This window comes from Pogona vitticeps, chromosome 7, assembly GCF_051106095.1.
Source record: "Pogona vitticeps strain Pit_001003342236 chromosome 7, PviZW2.1, whole genome shotgun sequence".
Classification (NCBI taxonomy): Eukaryota; Metazoa; Chordata; class Lepidosauria; order Squamata; family Agamidae; genus Pogona; species Pogona vitticeps.
In genome coordinates this window covers 17238979-17260560 of record NC_135789.1, presented here as the reverse complement: position 1 = coordinate 17260560, position 21582 = coordinate 17238979, and the positions used below count along the sequence as shown (strand labels likewise).

Genomic DNA, 21582 nt, shown 5'->3' with positions numbered 1-21582 from the left:
GCCCAACCCTGCTTGGGTGCGTAAAAACCGATGATTAAAAAAACAAAAAAACACCACCACCCACAATGGTTTAAATCATGGTTTAAATTTTTTTTTAAAAAAAAATCATTTCTTTTTGGTGTACATCATCCAGTTTTGGTTTAACTCTAATCCACGGGGCGGGGGGAGAGGAGAGGCATTGGTGGCGATGGATTGAGGGAGTTAATTTGTGATATTTTTAATCCCGTCCAAAGGGCCACGATAGAATTAACACAGAACCACGCACCCAAGCGTCGCCTGTTAAGAAAAATAAATAAATAAAGATCACAAAGGCTAAAGCAACACTAAGGGGAAAAAATAATAATTAAGGGCAAAATACTCAGTGGCTTTGAAGAACATCAAGTGGACAGGAAATTAAAAAAGAAAAAAACCAGATGCTGGAGATGGGTTTATTCTGGATTAAGACCAGAAAAGGCTTGTGTGAACAGTTGGGTTTTGATTTGTCGCCTGAAGAGAAGGACGGAAAGCGGGGGGAGGTTGGCCGAACTTTAGAAGGGAGTGAGTTCAAGAGTGATGGGGCCGTCACGGAAAAGGCCCCATTTCGGGGAGTGCATTTCCGGGAGGGGGACTGTTAGAAACCTTCGAGGATCCACTGTGGGGGTAGCGAGCCTCCATCCTAACCCCTCTATAATTTTTCTCTGCTCTCCTGCAGAACTTCGACATGTTCATCAGCCATTACAGCAGCGTCAGTACCCCGCCCTGCGTGCATGTTTACAAACTCAGTGGCTCCGATGAGGATCCCCTCCACAAGCAGCCCAGGTTTTGGGCCAGCATGATGGAAGCGGCCAGTAAGGATCCCCCTTTTTTCCTCTTTTTTTTTTTTTGGTTGTGGTGGTGATGGGCGGTCCTGTCGCCTCCGACTCAGGGCGACCCCATAGACCGAGCAAAACGTCCCGTCTCCCGCAGCCCTGCTTGGTGCTTGCAAACCCAAAAGTCGTGGTTTCCTGAGGGAGTCTGTCCATCTCACATTTCCTGCTGCCTTCTCCCAGTCTCTCAGCCTTAGGGTCTTTTTCTAGAGAATCCTGCCAGCTGACAGCCTCAGCTTCAACTTTTTTTGACTCCAGAGAAAGTTCAGGCTTGTTTGGATCTAGGACTCACTTGATAGTCTTTCTGGCCGTCGAGGGGGTCCCTCAACAGCCCTGCTGTTGAAACACACACACACACACACACACACACCCCTTAACGGGGACTCCTAGACCATTAAATCCAAAACCCTCTGGTTACCATCTGTTTCCACTCCGACTGGCTTTAAGAAGTGTGTAAAAAACCCCTCATTTTGCGACTGGCCTCAGGTGTCCAACCCACCCTCTGGTGTTCATTTAACGGCATCCTTTGTTGACTTAAATTACTTTAGGTGTATTTACTCAACCTTCGACCCTTTTGCGGCTGGGAATTTATTTGAGAAAACACAACTAGATAAGAATAAGAGCTTTAAAAGACAATGAAGGATTAAAAACATTGGAAGCTGTAAAAGCACTACTTTTTTAAAAAAAGAAAAGAAAGAAAACGGCGTTCAGACTCTGGGTTATACGCTTGTAGGATTTTTGGCTCAAGGTAGTTTAATCCGAGTTTTATTCCGTTAAGGAGTTTGCAGATGCTGTTTTTAAGCGGAAAGGAGGGGGGTGTTACTTGTAAATAAAACCATAAATGGGCTTGGGGGGGTCTGATTCAGGGATCCGATCGGCATCCAGATTTGGCTCGGTTTGTGTTTTTTCAAACCCACGGGAAGGGGTGAGGCCGTATGCTAGCCCGTCGGAACCTATGTGTCGTAGTTAATCCACAAAGCTGTCCGGCCGATCCTTTTTCCTGCAAAAATATTATTATTTGGGCTTTTTCCAGGCTGCCCGGCTGATTACATCCCCCCGGAGATCTTTCACTTCCGCACTCAGTCAGATGTTGAGCTTTACGGCATGGTGTACAAGCCTCACGACCACCAGCCTGGAAGGAAACACCCCACCGTGCTTTTCGTCTACGGAGGACCTCAGGTGAGCGTCGGGGGAAACCCGCCCGCCCGGATTCCCCCTCTCTAGGCCCAGAACTCGTTGGATTGAAGCTCTGAGCCGTCTGGGTTTTGCTTAAGCCAAGAATGGGGAAACTTTTATGACAGAGACGACGGATCGCTCAAGGGGTTATGGTCTCATATGCGGAGCCAGAGGTTGGGAGTTCGAATCCCCCCACTGGGCCTCCTTGACAGGGGCTGGACTGGATGACCCTTAGGGGTCCCTTCCAGCTCTGCTGTTTTAAGAAGATGATGACTCGTATGATGATGTTTGTAGTGTCTGTGTTTTACTGGCCTTTAAAGGAGGTTTGTCAACTCCTACTGGGCACCTCAGTGTTTCAAGACAACAACTCCTTTCATTTCCCAGGCAGAACCCTTTCTAAAGTTGCCTTGATAGAACAGTCTTAAAACTTCCCATCCATGTGTTTTGATACCTGTTTAATTCTTTAAAAAAAAGATATTGGGATAATGTGTTGGGTTTTATTTTTAGCTTTTTTGTATTCTTGGTTTTCATTTGATTGGCATTCACTCTGGTGTAGAGTGCAGTGGGAATAGCAATAGTGATAATAGTAATAATACAAGAAGTCAGATTTTGGTTGAATATCAGGAAAAACTTCTCGAGGCTTAGAGCAGTACAACGGTGAAACCCGTGACCTCGGGAAGTGGTGAGCGCTACAGCACTGTGGCGGCATTCAAGAGGAAATCCGACCATCGTCTGGTCTGATCTGCTTAGATTTGGGTTCCTGCCTTGCGCAGGAGGTTGGACTGGATGGCCTCAGAGGGTCCTCCCAATGCTATTATCTTATGATTCTAAAAGTCACTCTTCTTGTTACTATTATTATTACAATGAACAGCATAAATCAGAGGTCAGCTTTTTGAAAAGGGAATTAAAAACTCTACAGAATCCAATCGCTTCAATCTTCCCAAACAGAAAAGAAACAGGTCAGAAGCAGGTCCATGGGGAAGAAGGGGTGTGTGTGTGTTGATACGCGGCCCCCCCTCTACGTCCTTGTGTCAGGGTCGTAAAAAACTGGCCGGATTCATCACCAGGGCCAGAGGTTAACCACCCCCAGCTTAAACTTCACTGTTGATGGTAAACAGCTGTGGGGAGTAGATTTCATTTCTTAAATGAGATGCAAAAGATGCATGTTTTCAATCTTTTTGTTGGGTAAAGTAAGTTTGTTTATTCATTCATTTATTCATTTTCCTACCTTCTTAAGAAAGGATTCTAGGCAACTTAACATCATTAAAAGACAATATTTAAAGACAATATCTAAAGCTAAAAACAGTAAGAACAGAAGGACCCCCCCTTCTATATCCATGGAGGTTATTTTAAAAAAAAAAACCCAACTCCATGGAGACTGAAAAACTTGGATTATTTCGAATATTATTATGAGACCACCAAGCATGGTCTCTGGCTCCCTCTAGTAGCCAGTTCTGGGAGCTTCATCATTATATATATATATATATATATATATACAGTGGGCATTCAATTTACGAACTTAATCTGTTCTGGAAGGATGTTCGTACCTCGAAAAGTTTGTAAGTCGAAGTACCATTTCCCATTGAAATGCATGGGAACGGAATTAATCTGTTCCAGCATTTCAAAAAAATACCAAAATAAAAATAAACAGAGCAAGTCCCGCGCTAGCATTGCAAAAAACCCCAAAAAAACAAAAAAAACAAAAACAACCCACACACTCACAGAAACCCACAGAAACATAGCCCCCCCAGTCCAAACCCACCCTCCAAAACCCACCCAGAACAAGTTTTTTAAAAAGGACTTATCAGTCCGAAACCTGCCAGCACTCCGCTGCCTCCGCCGCGGCCGGGGGCGAGCGGCCAGGCGCCCGGCCAGCTCTAGCCTCCCGGCGCTGGGTGAGCTTCGGTGGCTCCGAAGCCAAAAAGGCGGGGAGAAAGGGCGGGAAGTTTGAATTTCCTGCCCTTCCTCCCTGCCTTTGGAGCTTTCAAAGGGCTTCCTCTGATGTCGGGGGAAAGCCCTTTGAAACCTCTGAAGGCACCGATGGCGGCGGCAGGGACCCCCCAGGGAGGTCTCCCAGGGTGGCGGGCAAGGGATAAGAGGGTCCTTACCATATACAAATACTAAAACGTTGAGTATGGAGGCTGTTTTTTCCCCTTGTTTTGACCCACTATCTCTCTCTCTCTCTCTCTCCATCTCCCAGGTTCAGTTAGTCAATAACTCCTTTAAAGGCATTAAGTACCTCCGGCTCAACACTCTGGCCTCCCTGGGCTATGCCGTGGTGGTGATCGACGGCCGGGGATCGTGTCAAAGAGGTCTTAGGTTTGAAGGCACTCTGAAGAATCAAATGGTAAGTCCCCCCCCCGTCTGCCTCCACCCTCCCAATATCCAGAACGTACTTCTTCATTGCACCTGGAACCCCGATTTCCAAAATCACCCCTGCCGGTTTCCAGCCTGCCCAGTTTAATAGCCGGTTCCGTGGAATTTGGGATCCGTTCGCTATGGGCGAGCAGCAGCTCCTAGCAGGCGAGTGAGCAGGGTTGTTGGTCGAGGGAGAGCCCTCCCCACCTGGGTCCTGCAAATCCCAGCATGTTTCGATGCTCCTTGTGGAGGGGAGGCAGAGGTTTTTGAGAACGGCTGGGTAGCTCTGTGATTTAGGTCTAGGTGGGGAGTTTGAATCCCGCCCCCCCGGGGCCTCCTTGACATGGGCTGGACTCAGTGATCCAGAGGGTCCCTTCCAGCCTTGCAGGATTATTATAGAACTGCTGGAGAGCTCAGGGGTTGATGTCTCTGGCTACGGATCCAGAGGCTGGACGTTCGAATCCCCCACTGGGCCTCCTTGTTATGGGCTGAGCTGGATGATCTTTAGTGGTCCCTTCCAGTTCCTCAGTTCAAAGAATATTATTATTTCTGCACAGACAGTCAGAGAAACCACGCAAATTTTCCTCTGGCAGTCTGCTGGATTAAAAATACATGTTTAATTGGTTTAGTTTGTCTTAGAAGGAGTCGGTGGCTTTTCTCCGTCCTTCTGTCTGCTCTCCTTCTCTCATCTTCTGCTTCCGCCTCTCCTTCCTCCTCCTCCGTCCCCTTTCTTCTTCTCCTTTTTCATCTCCTTCCTCCACCAAGCTCCCAGTGACTGGTCTGTCTTTCCTCCCCCTTTCAGCCGAGAAACAAAAAGTCAGCGAAATAAGGGTAAAGAGTGAGTGGCGGATTTGGGGTTTCTCATCCGACTATGTGGGCTCCAGCACTACCATGGGTTGGGGTGGACGGAAGGGTGAACTAAATTAACCCCAAAGCAATTTTGAGTTGTTTTAGGGGACTTATCTTTCCCCCTGAAATCTCCTTCCAGGGCCAGGTGGAGATTGAGGACCAGGTGGAAGGTTTACACTACGTTGCGGAGAAGTACGGGTTTGTGGACCTCACTCGTGTTGCCATCCACGGATGGTCCTACGGGGGTTTCCTCTCCCTCATGGGGCTGATCTGCAAACCTCACGTCTTCAAGGTGAGCCTAGAGACCAATTCCGTCCATGACCTGCCGTGAAAATCCAAACAGGCTTCAGGGTTTTCCTCCCCCCCCCCCCCGTTTTCCTTTTTTCCCCATGTTGCTCTGTCCATTTGACTCTATTTCACAGGTGGATTGATTTATCATGTGTTTATTTACTTCAACAGTACAACCCACTTATCTGTGGGATCAGTATTCACTTATCCACATTCTGAAAGTATTAAAAAAGAAATTTTCTGGAATATACTGAATTTTCCGTGTATAAGACGCACCTCCCACTTTTCTAACCCCAAAATTTCTTTCTTTGCAAGAAAGTGGAGGGGGAAGGCAGGGATCAAAGCATTTTGATGCCTGCTTTCCCCCTCCACTTTCTTCGGAAGAAAGTGGTTTTCCCCTCCACTTTCTTTGCAACAAGCTTATTTCCGCCTCGCAAAAATTGGAGAGAGAAAGCCGCTATTTGCAAAGAAAGTGGACAGGAAAAACACTTTCTTTGCAAGAGGGTGGAGGGGGAAAGCGATTTTGATCCCTCCCCTCCCCTTTCACTACTGTGTATAAAACAACCCTCCATTTTTCCTCTTATTATTTTAGGAAAAAGTGTAGTGTTATACATGGGAAAAATACGGTATATTTTTCACTATGCTGTTCCTAGAACTGGCCACTAGAAGGAGCCAGAGACCACGCTATGTAGATTGTTGCAAATTAAAATCATGTTCAGCGTCTGCAGGGTGGCTGGAACTGCTTCCCCGGCAGGATTTTGGGTTCCTGCTGTATTCGCCATTGATCAAACATGCATTTTTTTCAGCTCATATCCCAGTTTCCTCCGTCATGTCCTTGATTTATTTGATGGGTGCTTTATTGGGGATACGTGGTCTTTGTCTTTTATTGTATTTTTGATTTGCTGCACGATTGTTTCACTCCGGATACAAACCACCTAGAGCAGGGTTTGTCGTTAGATGATGTGGAATAAAAGCTTAAGAAACAAACACTTGTAGAAGGTTTTATTTTTCCATTGCCGTTGAAGATTTTCAAGCATTCAAATGTCAGCTGTATAATTCCCCGTTCTTCTTTGAAGCTTCTTGGCTTAATTATTTCAACTTGCCTTGTTCTAAATAGCTGTCTTTAAATTTTAAAAAAATACGATCTGTTTTTCTAACGTCCTTGCTATAATAATTGCAATTACGCCAGGAGTGTAGCCAGAAATAATTCAGGGTGTTCTAAATTAAAAGAAAAATAAGAATAAGAATTATGAAATATTATGTATCTCGTATTCACATCGAATTGAATGTGAAGTTTTGAACCTTCACGCCTATCTAATAATTATACAGCCACATTGAAAAAGTTTTAGAATATACTAAATACAGTGATGCCTCGCTTAACGATGTTAATTGGTTCCAAAAAAAACATTGCTATGGAAAAACATTGTTAAGCGAAACACCATTTCCCATAGGAATGCATTGAAAACTGGTTAATCCGTTCCAATGGGAACGGATTGCCGTCCTTAAGCGAAAATCCCCATAGGAAACATCGCTAAGTGAAACAATGTTTCCCCCAAGGGAAAGCCATTCAAAAGCACTGAAGCCGGCTTCAGTGCTTTTGAATGGCTTTCCGATGTCCGTTTTCGCTCATTTTTAAGTGTCTTAAAATGTTTGAAACCTGTTTTAAATGCTTGGATTCGGTAGTGCACCTTGTGAAACATGTGCAAACTTAATTTGGTTTTGTTCTGAGTCTTTGTTAATTTTTGGTGATTTTTTGTTTTCCCCATTTAAATCCATTGAACTTCAATGGATTTAAATGGGGAAAACAAAAAATCACCAAAAATTAACGAAGACTCAGAACAAAACCAAATTAAGTTTGCACATGTTTCAGAAGGTGCACTACCGAATCCAAGCATTTAAAACAGGTTTCAAACATTTTAAGACACTTAAAAATGAGCGAAAACGGACATCGTTAAGTGAAATTCCCCCATAGAGGACATCGTTAAACGATGGGGAAATTTCCTCAAAGAAACCCATCGCAAAGCGAATACATCGTTAAACGAAGCAATCGCTAAGCGAGGCACCACTGTACTCACCAAAGAAGCAAGTCTTTAAATCCTGTTTGAATGTTTCTTTTTAAATATATGTCTCTGTTATTTACTCCAGTATTTATTTACTCTATACCACGCCCTTCTAGACCGAAGTCTACTCTGGGTGGCTAACAATAAGACATAAATAAAAGCAATATAATAAAATAAAGTCAACATTAATAATATTATTCAAGGTGGCAAAAAGTAATTCATGTTAGTGGTGGGATTTGAACACGGGGCTGCTTCTAAAGATCCGAGAGCTTGGTTGTCTGGGGGAAAGGCCGCCTTGGCCAAGGGCCTGGATTCAAGGCACAGAGTTTCTGTCTTTACAGAAGTAGGAAGTAATTTGAGGCACCCACGATTTCTTCCCGACCCTTGGCAGGTGGCGATCGCTGGGGCCCCCGTCACAGTCTGGATGGCGTACGACACGGGCTACACCGAACGATACATGGACGTCCCCGAAAACAACCAGCAAGGCTACGAGGCTGGCTCGGTGGCGCTACACGTAGAAAAACTCCCCAACGAGTAAGTCTTCGCAGGGGGTTGTGACGAGGGCGGCGGAAGAGGCTTGCAGGAAAACATCCTGGGTGTTCAATACTGTAGAAGTCCCTTTATCCGCAGCATTGTTCTTGTCATATACTCTCTATATATTTCTAGCCAAAAGTGGCCAGTAGAGGGAGCCTGGGAGCATGCAATGTACAATACGGGGCCTTGGTTGGCAGGATCAGTATCCACTGTTTCCCTTATCCACAGTCTGAAAATATTAAAAAGAAAATCCCCCAAATATATACCGTATTTTTCCGTGTATAAGATGCCCCCATGTATAAGACACCCTCCACTTTTCTAACCCAAAATTAAGAAATCTAAGTGAGGCTTAGCAAGTGTACGGGGAAAGGGATCAAAGCGCTGCAGGATCACTTTGATCCCCCTTTCTCCCTTCGTGCTAAGCTCCGGTGGGCTTAGTAAAAGGAGGGGAAAGGGATCAAAGCAATCCTGCAACTGCACGATTGTTTTGATTCCTTTCCCCCTTATACAGCCATGGGATTGCTTTTATTCTTTCCCCCTCCTTTAGTTAAGCAACATGGGACTTAGCAAGCAGAGGGGAAAATCCTCTTGTTAAGGATTAGCAACTGGAGGGGAAAGCAGGGATCAAAGCTCTGCAGGAACAATTTGATCCCTGCTTTCCCCTCCAGTTTTTTTGTACTCTCCTCATATACTTCAGTGTATAAGACAACCCTCAATTTTTAGTCAAAAAGTTTTAGACGAAAGTATAGTCTTATACATGGAAAAATACTGTATATATTTCTAATGGTGAAATTACCAGACGTGGCCACAAAGAGAGAGCCTGAGGCCATGCTGTAGACAACAGGTCCGCTTTATCTGTTGAATCGGTATCCGCATGGTCTGAAAATATTACAATGAAAATCCCCCAAAATATAGATATAGATATATAGATAGATAATAGAACTGGCCACTAGAGGGAGACAAAGACCACGCTATGCATAGTGTTCAGTAATGTAATTGTGGTTGCTTTTAACTGCCTTTTTCGGCATCCGCGGTAGGCCTTGGGACTGATCCACCGTGGATCTGGGAGTCCCACTACATACAGTATATGCTTCTGACACCCGGCCCTGTTTGCTTTTTTGTTTCTTTTCTCAGGCCAAACCGTTTGCTGATCCTCCATGGTTTCCTCGATGAAAATGTGCACTTTTTCCACACCAATTTCCTGATCTCTCAGCTCATCCGGGCCGGGAAACCTTATCAGCTACAGGTAGGCGACGAGGTGGGGGAACGATTCCTCCCCCAAGTCCATGTTTATTTCCCACCCCTTTGCTCAGGCCAGAGAGAACTGACAATGGGGAGATGAAAAACAGAATAAAGTTTTGTTGCTATCCAGTCCCCTCTGACTTACACCAAGTCTATGAAGGAGCGCTTTCCAAAATGTCCCGTCGTCAGCGGCCCTGCTCAGCTCATGCAGACTCAAGCCTGTGGCTTCCTTTAGGGAGTCTGACCATCTCACCTTGGGGTCTTCCTCTTTTCCTGCTGCCTTTCCCAACATTAGGGTCTTTTCCATAGAATCTTGCCTTCTCGGGATGAATAAATAAGGACTAGAAACATGCGGTGCTCTTTTTTATTTTTTAAAGAAATATAACTCTTAAGAACTGCTGAGCCTTAAAACGCCCTTAACCTCTTTTCCTCCTCCTTCTGCTCCCTGCACCCCTTCCCCCCCCCCCCGCAGATCTACCCGAACGAGAGACACAGTATTCGCTGCCCCGAATCCGGGGAGCACTACGAAATCACGCTGCTGCACTTTCTTCAAGAATACCTCTGAGGGTGGGCAGGAGGAGGAAGGATACCCTGGTGCCGCCTCCAAAACCGCCATGGACGCTGACAGCTCCTTCGCCTCGGCTCCCGTTTTGTTTTCTTTTTTCAAAAAAATCCCACATCATATTATTTTTGGCCCTATTTGGCAGCCTTTGAACCCAGAGCACTCGTCGCCTTGGCTCTGTGTGTGTGTCTGTCTTTCAATTTTTTTCCTTCCTTCCTTCTCCTTCCTTCTCTCCATTTCCCTTCCTTTTATGTCACTTTCCTTCCTTCCTTCCTTCCTTCCTTCCTTCCTTCCTTCCTTCCTTCCTTCCTTCCTTCCTTCCTTCCTTCCTTCCTTCCTTCCTTCCTTCCTTCCACAGTCTCTGCGCCCTCAGACTTAGCACGCCCCGACTTAAAACGAACGAAAGAAACCTCTCCCGGCCTTGTGCTCCTTCTTTTCTGGACGGCGCATCGCCTGCCCCCTTGGTTCCTCCCGTCCTCCTCCCAAGACTTAATTCGCTAACATTTTGCTGCTAGTTCGGAGGAAGAAGAAGAGGAGGAAGAAGAGAAGGACGTTTCCCAACCTCTGCCTCCTGGCAGGAGATGCCGGCGTGGTTTCTCTCTCCGTCTTTCCCTCCCCGATTCCTTCCGCCTCTCCTAACACGCACACCCCTTGCCAGCGGTCGTTTCTCCCCCCCCCCCGGGGTCGAGAGGTCCCCGTGCCCCCCCCACGGCCTGCAACGAAGAGACACGGAAGGGTGAAAAAAAAGCACGTGGGTTCCTTCCCTTGCTGGTCGGGCCCAGGGGTGGTGGTGGTGGTTGCATTTGGAAAGACAAAGCGTGGATCTCTGGATGGTTCCCTCCAGCTCGGTGGTCCTCGGACCTCATTTGTTTTGAGCGGGGGGTGGGTGGGAGAGGAAGGAAGGTGTGTCCCCCCCCCCCCCCGATGCTCTCCCTCTCCAAAACCCGGCACAGGTGCCCGGGTATGACGGCGGTGCCTCTGCTCTTTCCTGGGGTGTTTTTTTTTGGGGGGGGGGAACTAGTTTCTTTTTGCATTGCGAGATTATTTATGCCGAGTCTGGACCCATTCCCCCTCCTTTCGAAAAAGCCCAAATCTGTCTTTTTTCTGCCTCCCCCCTCCCGGGGGATCCTCGGCGTTTGGGTCACTTCTCTGGGCCAACGACTGTTCACTCTTTTGCCCGTCCTCGTGGGATCTGCCCTCCCGTGTCCCTCCAAACCCCCTCCCCAGTGGATCCGCACGCAGACCCTGACCTCCGGGTTGCCCCATGCTAGTCTGAGACCGAACCAATTTCCATGTGAGCGACCGTGTCCGTGGGCCGCCTGAAGCAGCCGGGCCCGGGGGAGATCTTTCCCCACCGTTGGCACCTTCTGGGGAAGAAAACCAAACCCCCCAACACCACTTTTCCCCTCCAGGACAGGAAGGGAGAAACTTCAAGCAAGGCGAAAACTTTGACCCATCTTGGGGGGGGGTGCTGGCGGCCTCGGGAGGGGGGCAAGAACCGATGAAGAAGAAACAAACCGACTCCCCCCCCAAAAAAACCACCCATGATTTGCCCGCGTTATCTTTTAAGTGCGTATTATGAAAAGAAAATATTTTTATGGATTCTTATTCTTTTATAATTATGAGTGGTAAGATGTAGTGACTCATTAAAATATTGGAAACCGGCACTCTGCGGTTCTCTGGCCTCGGTGTTGTTTTTGTGGGGTTCTCCGTGCGGGGAGCCGTCTGTGTGCGTTTCGGTACGGGATTCACTTATCCACAGTCTAAACATATGAAAAGAAACAGCCTGAGAAATACAATAGGACACCACCACGCCGTATCCGCAGGGCTGGTTTCCAAGCCCCCACTCCATGAGGGCTTGGAAAAATGAGGATTACAGTATAGTGAACACTATTTTAATAGTGAACTCGATTCCAAGCATGCTCTTGGGTTCCCTCTAATGGCTGGTTCTGGTAAGGACATTGTAGAAATGCCTTTCTCTGGCTCCCTCTACTGGCCCATTCTGGGAACGGCATTAGAAATATATACAGTAGTTTCTATGGACGGAAAAGAGCACATACGGATTAAATGGTTTTCAATGCATTCCTATGGGAAATGCAGATTCAACATAAGAACTTTTCAACTTGAGAACCACCTTCCAATACGGATTAAGTTCTTAAGTAGAGACCCCACTGTATTGGGGGCTTTTAATATTTTCAGGATGTGGATAAGTGAATCAGCGGATGTTAACCCTGCAGAGAAGGGGGTTGTACTCTGTGTGTGTGTGTGCGTGCATGTGTGTGTGTGTGTGTGTGTGTGTGTGTGTGTATAAACAATGGAGCAATAGAACCTGCTATGCATACGGTTTACTATTATAATAATGTTTGCTGCTATCCACGTTGTTCAGCATCCGTGGGTCAGCTTGGAAGGGATCCCCCTATGGATACCGGGGGGGGATCCTACTGTGTTTGTGTGCATGTTTGTACACTGGTCCTTCAGGACAAGGGGTCTCCCACCCACCTCTCGGAGAATGGCATAGGTCTTCTCTGCCAGCATCCCTTAAAAGAACTAGAAACTTGATGATTTCTTAAAACCAGAGAGGGAGCGTTTGAGCAAGCGGGAACTCCTGCGCAGCACCCCACGGCCTTCCCCCCCCACGGCTATGTTGTGGATGTAAAACTGGTAGCCACACCAAAGCGGTGAGTGCTGCCTCTGTGGTTTTTGAGCCGTTTCTCCGGAAACTCGCGTTGTGTAAAGAGGGGTCATGTGAAAGAAGATCGGGGGGGGGGGGGGGAGAAGGATGTGATGTGTGATGGAGTGGAAAGGAAATTGCGCTTTTTAGAGCAGCTCTGCTCCAGCAAACATACGAGCCGACCACCACCATCTCGGGCCTTTTCCTTCCTGAGGGGGGGGGGGGAGAAGAGGTAAGTGAAAAGAGAGAATTATCCTGGATTTGTGGCCAGATCCTGGTTTTGCAGGCTGAGGGTCCAAGAGTCGAATAAGGTGCTGGCCAGGCTGGCCATAACTGGGTGGAGAGAGCTCAAGGGTTGAGGTCTCTGGCTGCGGAGCCGGAGGGGGGGGTTCGAATTCTGTCCTCTGTGCCTCCTGGGAGAAGAGCCAGCCTGGGTGGCCCTGGGGACAAAAGCTGCCCCATCCCAAGAAGAAGGAGGAAAGAGGGGGGGACACCACTTCTGAATCTCCTCTACCTGAGAAACCCTGGGAAGGGTCACCGTGATTTAGAATGGACATGATGGCACATCATCCTTAAGAGGAGATTGGCACCCGCTCAAACCTTGGCCTGAAACTGCTGTAGGATAAGGTGGGGGGAGACAGCCAGGGTGGAATGACACGGGAGGTGGACTACAACTCCCAGAAGTCCAGGCCAGCACAAGGAGGGGATGGGGAGGCTGAGGGTTGTAGTCCCAGAGTCTGGGGACCTGCAAGGTTGGGAGCCACCAGAGGAAACGAGAGAGGGCCTGTTCTCTGGCTGAGCGGCGGAAGGCAGCTCCCCGTTTGAAATGGAAAAGCCTGCTTCGTTGTCACTCGGAAGATTGGCTGGCTGAGCGTGCTTCTGAAAGGAGGCAGAAAAGGGGCAGGCAGGAAGGAAGGCACTGGTGATGGGAGGAAGGAAGGAAGGCGCTGGTGATGGGAGGAAGGAAGGAAGGAAGGCGCTGGTGATGGGAGGAAGGAAGGCGCTGGTGATGGGAGGAAGGAAGGAAGGCGCTGGTGATGGGAGGAAGGAAGGAAGGAAGGCGTTGGTGATGGGAGGAAGGAAGGAAGGCGCTGGTGATGGGAGGAAGGAAGGAAGGAAGGCGTTGGTGATGGGAGGAAGGAAGGAAGGCGCTGGTGATGGGAGGAAGGAAGGAAGGCGCTGGTGATGGGAGGAAGGAAGGAAGGAAGGCGCTGGTGATGGGAGGAAGGAAGGAAGGAAGGCGTTGGTGATGGGAGGAAGGAAGGAAGGAAGGCGTTGGTGATGGGAGGAAGGAAGGAAGGAAGGCGTTGGTGATGGGAGGAAGGAAGGAAGGTGCTGGTGATGGGAGGAAGGAAGGAAGGAAGGAAGGCGCTGGTGATGGGAGGAAGGAAGGAAGGAAGGCGTTGGTGATGGGAGGAAGGAAGGAAGGCGCTGGTGATGGGAGGAAGGAAGGAAGGCGCTGGTGATGGGAGGAAGGAAGGAAGGCGCTGGTGATGGGAGGAAGGAAGGAAGGAAGGCGTTGGTGATGGGAGGAAGGAAGGAAGGCGCTGGTGATGGGAGGAAGGAAGGAAGGTGCTGGTGATGGGAGGAAGGAAGGAAGGCGCTGGTGATGGGAGGAAGGAAGGAAGGAAGGCGTTGGTGATGGGAGGAAGGAAGGAAGGCGCTGGTGATGGGAGGAAGGAAGGAAGGCGCTGGTGATGGGAGGAAGGACGGAAAAGGGAGCTGTCGCTTCAGTCTGATCCACAAGAAAATGAAATTGTGGAGCGATGGGCCAGCTCTCTATTCAGCAGGAAGAGTTTCCCCAATCTATCTATCTGTACATCTGTCTGCCCATCTATTCAGCTCTTCCTTCCTTCCTATTTTTACCCCGCCTTCCTCCTAAGGAAAGGACCCTTTAATGGCTTGCAGCCTTAAAACCCCCAATGACAGCCCCAAGGGGTGACAAGCGCAGAAAGGAAGAGGGATACGGTAAAGCTTTCCAGAAACAGACCAAGAAGCCACAAAACCGCCTGGTCTTAAAACCTCTCCTCGAGCATCCATCTGACGAGGGACCCCAGTGACTCGGGAGTAAGAGGATGACATTCATCCGGAAGGGGCAACCTTGTTATAGAAGGAACAGGCCTGCTTTCAGAACCGTCTTCCAGCAGGTTGTCAACAAAGGGGTGCCTGCCCCATAAATTCTTCTTGCTTGCTTTTTCACAGTGGGGGAGCAGATGCATGATTTTTTTCCCCCGTTGCAAAACCTTTCTTTCCACATCCCCTTTTGCAAGAGTGTCGGCCACCAACCCGATGGGGCAAGATCCGTGCCTGCAGCGTTCTGCAGAGGGTCAGGTGGCTGGATGTGTACAAGAGATGGGCTTGGTAGTGGGAAGTAGACTCTGCCCCTTTGTTTCCTTCTCGTGGCCGAGAGAACAGCAAAAAAACCCCAAACCTTGTGAAGTCAGGTTGCTTTAATGCAGTTGATTAATGAATTAACTAATTTGCATTGTGAACTGCACAGAAGGACCACTAATCGGATGGGAAGTGTAAAAGTTGAATGAATGAGCGAATGAACAAACGAATCAACAAAATAATGAATGAATGGACGAACAAATTAACAAATGAACAAAGGAAGGAATGAACTAATTAATTAATTAATTATTCTTACAATAATTAATTAATTAACACTGCCATACATGTTCATGTCAAGTCTCCGATCAGATCAAGGGTACACTGCAACCTTTTTGCCGAGAGTTCTTTGCCTAGCTGCCCAACCTTACAAAGTTGTTGCGGTCGCCTGCCGAGCCGAAGACATGCCTCCAGTTCTTGCGGTGGCCTCGTTGGTCTTCTTGAGCGCCTGCTCCACCGCGCTGGATTTGGCCCTGGAGGGAGCGTGGAAAGGGTGGAAGGAAGAGCATGCCAAGGCATACCTGGAGGTAAGCATGCACAGCTGGGGTCCAGCCCCCCAGCCTTGTTTGGATTATTTTGCAGATTCTTGGCCCGTATGTGACTGTTTCGGATTGTGCATCTGTCGCCGACGAATCCCAGATTCCAAATCGGAGCAATGATTTGCGGCAATTTTTATGAGGTCTGCAGTGAAGAATGGCTAGATTGGGTTCTGGGGTTTGGATCTCAGAAACAAATATTTTTAACCTCCTAGTTTAGTTGCAAGCTTCAGAGTGTGCAGTCCGCTGAAGATAGTGACCTGAAATTGGATGGCTTTGCTTCTTTAGCAGTCGCACCTCCAAATTTTGGCATCTCAACGGAAAAAAAAAAGAATTGGAGACGAATCAATCCAAGTTGAACCAGTCAATTAAACAATCCATCAGAAAATTCATGTCCCTTCACCCCCGGGCTGATTCTGGCCACCCTGTTTCTCTCTGGGTGTTGTCCAAATAAATCCGGATCAGGCCGATTCGGTCCAGGATTAGGGGAGGGGGTTGTCCAGAACTAGTGCTCTGCTGAAGGGTAATGCAGGATGGGTGCTTTTCTCCGCTTGCCAGGATGATGAGGCTTTCCGTCGGGAGGTCTGGGAGAAAAACCTGCAGAGGATTGAGCAGCACAACCTGGAAGCATCGCAGGGGAAACACAGCTACTGGCTGGGGATGAACCACCTGGGGGATTTGGTAAGGGATGTTTCCGAATGGGCCATTAAGAGCCATTGGCCTTAGAAAAGACCCGCTCCTCACTGATCATAGGGACCATCCCGGGGACCTGCATATTTGGGAGTGGGGATTTAAGTCATTATGATTTAAGTCTGCCAAAGCGATAAGGGAGCTTCTTAACTGATTTGGGAAGAAAGATACAGTATTATAGTTACAGCGACGTTCCTATGAGGCAAAGGGGAGCTGTCGGATTGGTTTGGAGATTTAAAACAAAGGAATCGTGGCACTCAGAAGCTGATGTAGCAAAGCCTTTAACATATGCTCAGAGGCAATCTTGTCTTTGTCATTAGCAGGCTCATTCCCAGGCTGGCATTTTTTTACATTTCTACCAAGCTCCTATGAATTCTGTTTCAAGATAACAGAGAAGCCCCTGGAAAAGTGACCTTTTAAAAAATATATAGTTTCTGGAATCTCTCCGGGCCTTGCTCGAAATTTTGCTTTCCTTCGCCAGACAGATGAAGAGTTTAATCAGATGCTGAACGGCTTCCGGCCTGATCCGGCCCAGCGGCGCGGGAAAGCGTCCCACGTACTCCGAGAATCGCCCACTCTCAACGTCCCTGTGGAAGTGGACTGGCGTAAGAAGGGATACGTTACCCCCGTGAAAAACCAGGTGAGTCAAAATCAACCTGAAAGAAGATCTGTTCACGGCTCCAGGGCTCGGCGGGTGCTTTGTGGCTGCTTTTAAACTGAAGCTGCTAGTCCTCATGGTCTAAGCTAAGTTGTTAGTCTTTGTGGTCTAAGCTAAGTGGCTAGTCCTTCTCGTGGCTGCGGCGGTAGCGCCCCCCCAGCACAATTATCTCTAGATGTTCACGCTGAACACGTTTTATGTATTCGTCATTATAGTCCTTGGTACCCAGAATGATTTAGTGGATCGAGGGCTGGGCAAGGAATCAGAGACCTGGGTTCAAATCCCCGCTGGGCCACAGAAACTCCCCATTCATCATCATCATTATCATCATCATTGTGTGCTGTCAAGTCAATTCTGACTGACGGTGACCCTTTCCAGGGTTTTTTAAGATAGAGAAAACCCAGAAATGGCTCGTGATTCCTGTCTTCTGGGATAGCGCAGCCGGCCCAAGGCGACCCAGGCTGGCTCTTCTCCCCTGGGAGGCACTGGGGGTGGGAAGGGTGGGATTCGAACTCTCAACCCCTGACTCCACAGCCAGAGCTTTCACTCCCTGAGCTCTCCAGGAGACTGGAAACTAGAACCATTCCTGAAATAGCTCCGTGAAATCCATTTTTAACGCCATAAAGTGCATCCGTATTTAACTGGAACCAGTGTGGTGTCTCGGACTTCTCCGCTTGTAGGGCCACTGTGGGGCCTGTTGGGCGTTTAGCGCCACGGGTGCCCTGGAGGGTTTGCTGTTCAACAAGACCGGGAAGCTGGTCCCGCTGAGTGAACAGAACCTGATAGACTGCTCCTGGAAGGTGGGGAACCGCGGCTGCCACGGAGGGTACATCACCCAGGCTTTTGAGTACGTGCGGGAGAACGGCGGCATCAACTCTGAGCACGACTACCCCTACGTGGAGAAGGTAGGGGATCCGCAGACCTTCGAGAAGTTCCTTTTTTCCCTGGACCACAGCTCCCAGAATCCCCAGGCTTCCGGGCTCAGCGGGAGTTCTGGATCGAAAAAAGCACCCAGCGCGTTGCCTGCGTTTGTCGTTCGAAAATTACGAATTTCCCCTCATGGGCAGATTTTATTTTTAAACCTCTGGAAGGAAAAGAATTTGAGGGCTTAAAAAGTAAAATTTAAATAAAAGGCAGAGCATGCAAGGGACAAAGCCGGAAGCTGCTCATCGGGCTGGAGGGCTTGGAGGGATCGGCTCTTTCAAAGCACCTCTCCGGGTTGAATCAGGTTTGTGTTGCAGGAAAGGTGGCCAACTTTTTCCTTCCGAGGGGCTCCTCTGCCATAACAGAAAGAAACAGAAGCACAGTGTGACCCCCTTTGGGAGGAGGAACGTCGGCTGAACTGGGGAACATATGGGTATTTGGCTTGGGTTTGGATTCGAAAGCATCAAACTGGGGTTTTCTAATGTTGTTGTTGTTGTTGTTGTTGTTAATCATCATCATCATCATCATCATCATCATCATCATCATCTTAGAACTGCTGAGCCAAAAGGGACCCCTAAAGATCATCTAGTCCAGCCTCTGTGAAGGAGGCTTGGGAGGCAGGGTGGGATTCGAACTCCCGGCATCTGGCTCCACAGCAAGATGCCTAAAACCCAGATTGATAGATCAAGGTGTGAGCTATAATTAATGCACGTAGGGAGCAGGGACACTAAAACAGAGAGGAAGGACATGTACCTTAAAAAAAAACTTCTATATTGCCCTTGTACTCATATGAAGCTCAAAAAGGTTTCTGCTTCAACTTGTTGGACTGATGATGGCAGCTGTTGTTTTTTTAAAGCACCGTTTCTGTGTTCGGCCCCGAAATTTGCCTCCCGCCTTCGCTCCTTTCAAAACCTCGGGGCCTCCTGTGTCCTTAAAGCACCCCAAAATCCATCAGAAATCCGACTTTTGCTTCTCGTTTCCGCGCAGGAGGAATCCGGCTGCCGATACGACCCCCGGATCCGGGCCGGCAACTGTTCTTCCCTGGTGCGGATCCAGGCGGGGAGCGAGGCAGCCCTGGCGCAAGCTGTGGCCACCGTGGGGCCGGTGTCGGTGGCCGTGGACGCCAGGAGCTTTTTCTTCCACTTCTACAAGTCAGGTAAGGCAGGGGCGTGGTTTGGCCGGGAAGCCGGAGCGGTTTTCAGGGCTCGGCCGTTGGCCTCCTGAGGCTCTTCCTGAAGGATTTAACCTTCTTTCTAAAGAATTGAACCCAGTGGTGTTCAGAGCAAAGATTTGAAATGCTGGTTTTTAAAAAATAAAATAAAAAGACTACAACACCCATAATCCTGTCAACATAGTTATTGTGGATTCTGGGATTTGTAGTTTTTTTAAAAAAATATTATTATCTTTTAAGGGACCTTTCCGAGCTTTGATTGGGAGAGAGGAAGGACAGGACACGAGGTGTGGCGCTCCGTCCTTCTGTCCCCTTTTCTAAGCAGTCTTTCCCTCTTCCCTAGGGATTTTTGCCAGCAGCTGGTGTGGCCAGCTGGTGAACCACGCGGTGCTGTCGGTCGGCTACGGCGCCATCCAGGAAGGTGGGACGCTGACGGAGTACTGGATCCTGAAGAATAGGTGACCGACCGAGGGGGCAAGCTTGGGGAGAGGGATGGAGACGTTTAGAAAGAAAGGGGAGGAAAAGAGAGATTCAAGAACTGCTACAATAGGTCCTTGGTGGTGGAGCCCGAGGTGGGGAGTTCAAATCCCCCCCCAGTGGACCTCCCTGGCAGGGGCTGGACTGGATGATCTTTTGGAGTCCCTTCCAGCTCTGCCGTTCTAAAATGATGATTATTCCCACTGGGGGAGAAAGGGTGATGATGGATTTGTTGCTTGGATCCCCTATCTGCTGCACATGTTCTGGAGGGCGACAGCCGGCCTGGCGGGGTGGCGGAGGGGGAGGAGGATTCGAACTCGCCATCCCATGCCTCCGCCGCTGGGAACGAGGCTGTCAAACTCAGCCGGCGAGAAGACTCCGGTGGCCAGACAGGGAAAGGATTGTCGGAACCAATCCTTCGGGATCCTGCTGGGTCGCTCGGCCGGGTGAAGCTCTCCGGTGGCAGAGCCAGAGGGTTGGGAGTTCGAATTCCCCATGGGGGCTCCTGGACTGGGTCTGGACTGGATGACCCTTAGGGGTCCCTTCCAATTCTGTCCTTCTAAGATGATCAGGATGATGAGGATGAGGCCCAAAGTGTGAGAGAAGAAACCCAGACGCCCCCTGTTCCAACTGGCCCGTCTCCATTCCCTCACCACCTCTGGACCCGATCCGAAACTGAACGCTGTTGTGTTGGCGTTCAGTTTTTAGAGAAAGGAAAATTATTTTCTTCCCGTCTTAAGCGCTGAGCCCCCAGAACCGAAGTTGGCCATTGAAGGGTTTCCCCGTTTTGGTTCTTTCGCCTTCAAGTTTGTTTTTTCCCCGAACCGAGACGGAGGCTGGCGAAACCCACTCACCTCTAATCCTTCCCTTTTTCTCTTGGACTTTCCATCTTGTTTTTCCTCCCCCAGCTGGTCGGAGAAGTGGGGCGAAGGGGGCTACATGCGGCTGGTGAAAGGCCTCGACAACCACTGCGGGGTGGCCAGCCAGGCCAGCTACCCCGTCGTGTAACTTGCCCCAAGATCGACCGAGACCAAGGATCAGTCCCTCTTTCTGGAACCGTCTCTGCTTTGGGTCCGGTCCTGGCTTGAACCCGGCACCTGGCTTTGTTGAAACACACACACCCCGCAAAAAAATGGACTAAGGGCATCTGTGGCTTTAAAACTCCACCGCGGCTGAGCTTCATTCTCCAAGGAAGGGGATTTTGATCCCCAAAGGATCCAGCTGAAATAAACCCACTAGCTTGTAAGAGGCGCCTCTTCCTCCTAGTCAATGGCTCCCAGCGGATCTCCAAAGAGGTGTGCGCATCATTTTAATCAATGAATAAAGATTCAGAAATCACATTTAGATCATTTCTCTTTGGGATTTTTATTATGTCTTGGCTGCTGTTCTCAGGAGCTTAAAATGTTAGGTAAAGGTAAAGGTTCCCCTTGACAATTTTTGTCCAGTTGTGTTCGACTCTAGGGGGCGGTGCTCATCCCCGTTTCCCAGCCATAGAGCCAGCGTTTTTGTCTGAAGACAATCTTTCCGTGGTCACATGGCCAGTGCGACTTAGACACCGAACGCTATTACCTTCCCACCGAGGTGGTCCCTATTTATCTACTCGCATTTGCATGCTTTCGAACCGTTAGGTTGGCGGGAGCTGGGACAAAGCGATGGGGAGCTCACTCCGTCGCGTGGATTCGATCTTACGACTGCTTGGTCTTCTGAACCTGCAGCACAGAGGCTTCTGCGGTTTAGCCCGCAGCGCCACCACGTTAAAATGTTAGGGAACCCTAAAACCGCTGCCGTGGCAATGGGCTTTGGAGTGGAGAGTGAATCCCCAGGGAACTTACTTCTGAGTAGATTTAATTCCAAGGCATGTGTTTATATCTTCAGCCATGCCTCGGGGAAGGCAGGTAACAACGATCCTGCCTCTCTTTCTCCTTGCAAATTTCAACTTGGCGGTCTGTGAAATGGGGATTATAAAACTGGCTGAATTAAATAAAGTTAATGAATGAATTAATGAAGAACTGCTGGAGAGCTCAGTGCTTTAGACCTCTGGCTGCGGAGCCAGAGGCTGGGAGTTTGAATCCCCCACGGGGACTCCTTGACTGGGGCTGGACTGGATGATCTTTAGGGGCCCCTTCCGGCTCAGCTGTTTTAAGGTGGCCATT

At 48.9% G+C, this 21582-nt stretch overlaps 2 protein-coding genes across 2 annotated transcripts in view; both read left to right on the top strand.

The window, feature by feature from the left end:
- Positions 1 to 10071, top strand: part of DPP9 (dipeptidyl peptidase 9) — a 30410-nt gene extending 20339 nt beyond the window's left edge. Inside the window, exons 15-21 of the mRNA XM_072978169.2 lie at positions 692 to 827; positions 1879 to 2024; positions 4222 to 4368; positions 5368 to 5520; positions 7968 to 8110; positions 9245 to 9356; positions 9825 to 10071. Coding sequence (XP_072834270.2) covers positions 692 to 827; positions 1879 to 2024; positions 4222 to 4368; positions 5368 to 5520; positions 7968 to 8110; positions 9245 to 9356; positions 9825 to 9917 — 930 coding nt within the window. The 3' untranslated portion in view covers positions 9918 to 10071. The remainder of the gene's footprint in view (positions 1 to 691; positions 828 to 1878; positions 2025 to 4221; positions 4369 to 5367; positions 5521 to 7967; positions 8111 to 9244; positions 9357 to 9824) is intronic.
- Positions 10072 to 13949: 3878 nt separating this feature from the next.
- Positions 13950 to 20773, top strand: LOC110079320 (procathepsin L). Its single transcript, XM_020794276.3, has 7 exons — positions 13950 to 15500; positions 16068 to 16190; positions 16681 to 16839; positions 17538 to 17762; positions 18769 to 18937; positions 19296 to 19410; positions 20338 to 20773. The coding sequence occupies exons 1-7, from the start codon at positions 15261 to 15263 to the stop codon at positions 20435 to 20437; spliced, it is 1131 nt and encodes a 376-aa protein (XP_020649935.3). The 5' UTR covers positions 13950 to 15260; the 3' UTR covers positions 20438 to 20773.
- The last annotated feature ends 809 nt before the right edge of the window (positions 20774 to 21582 follow it).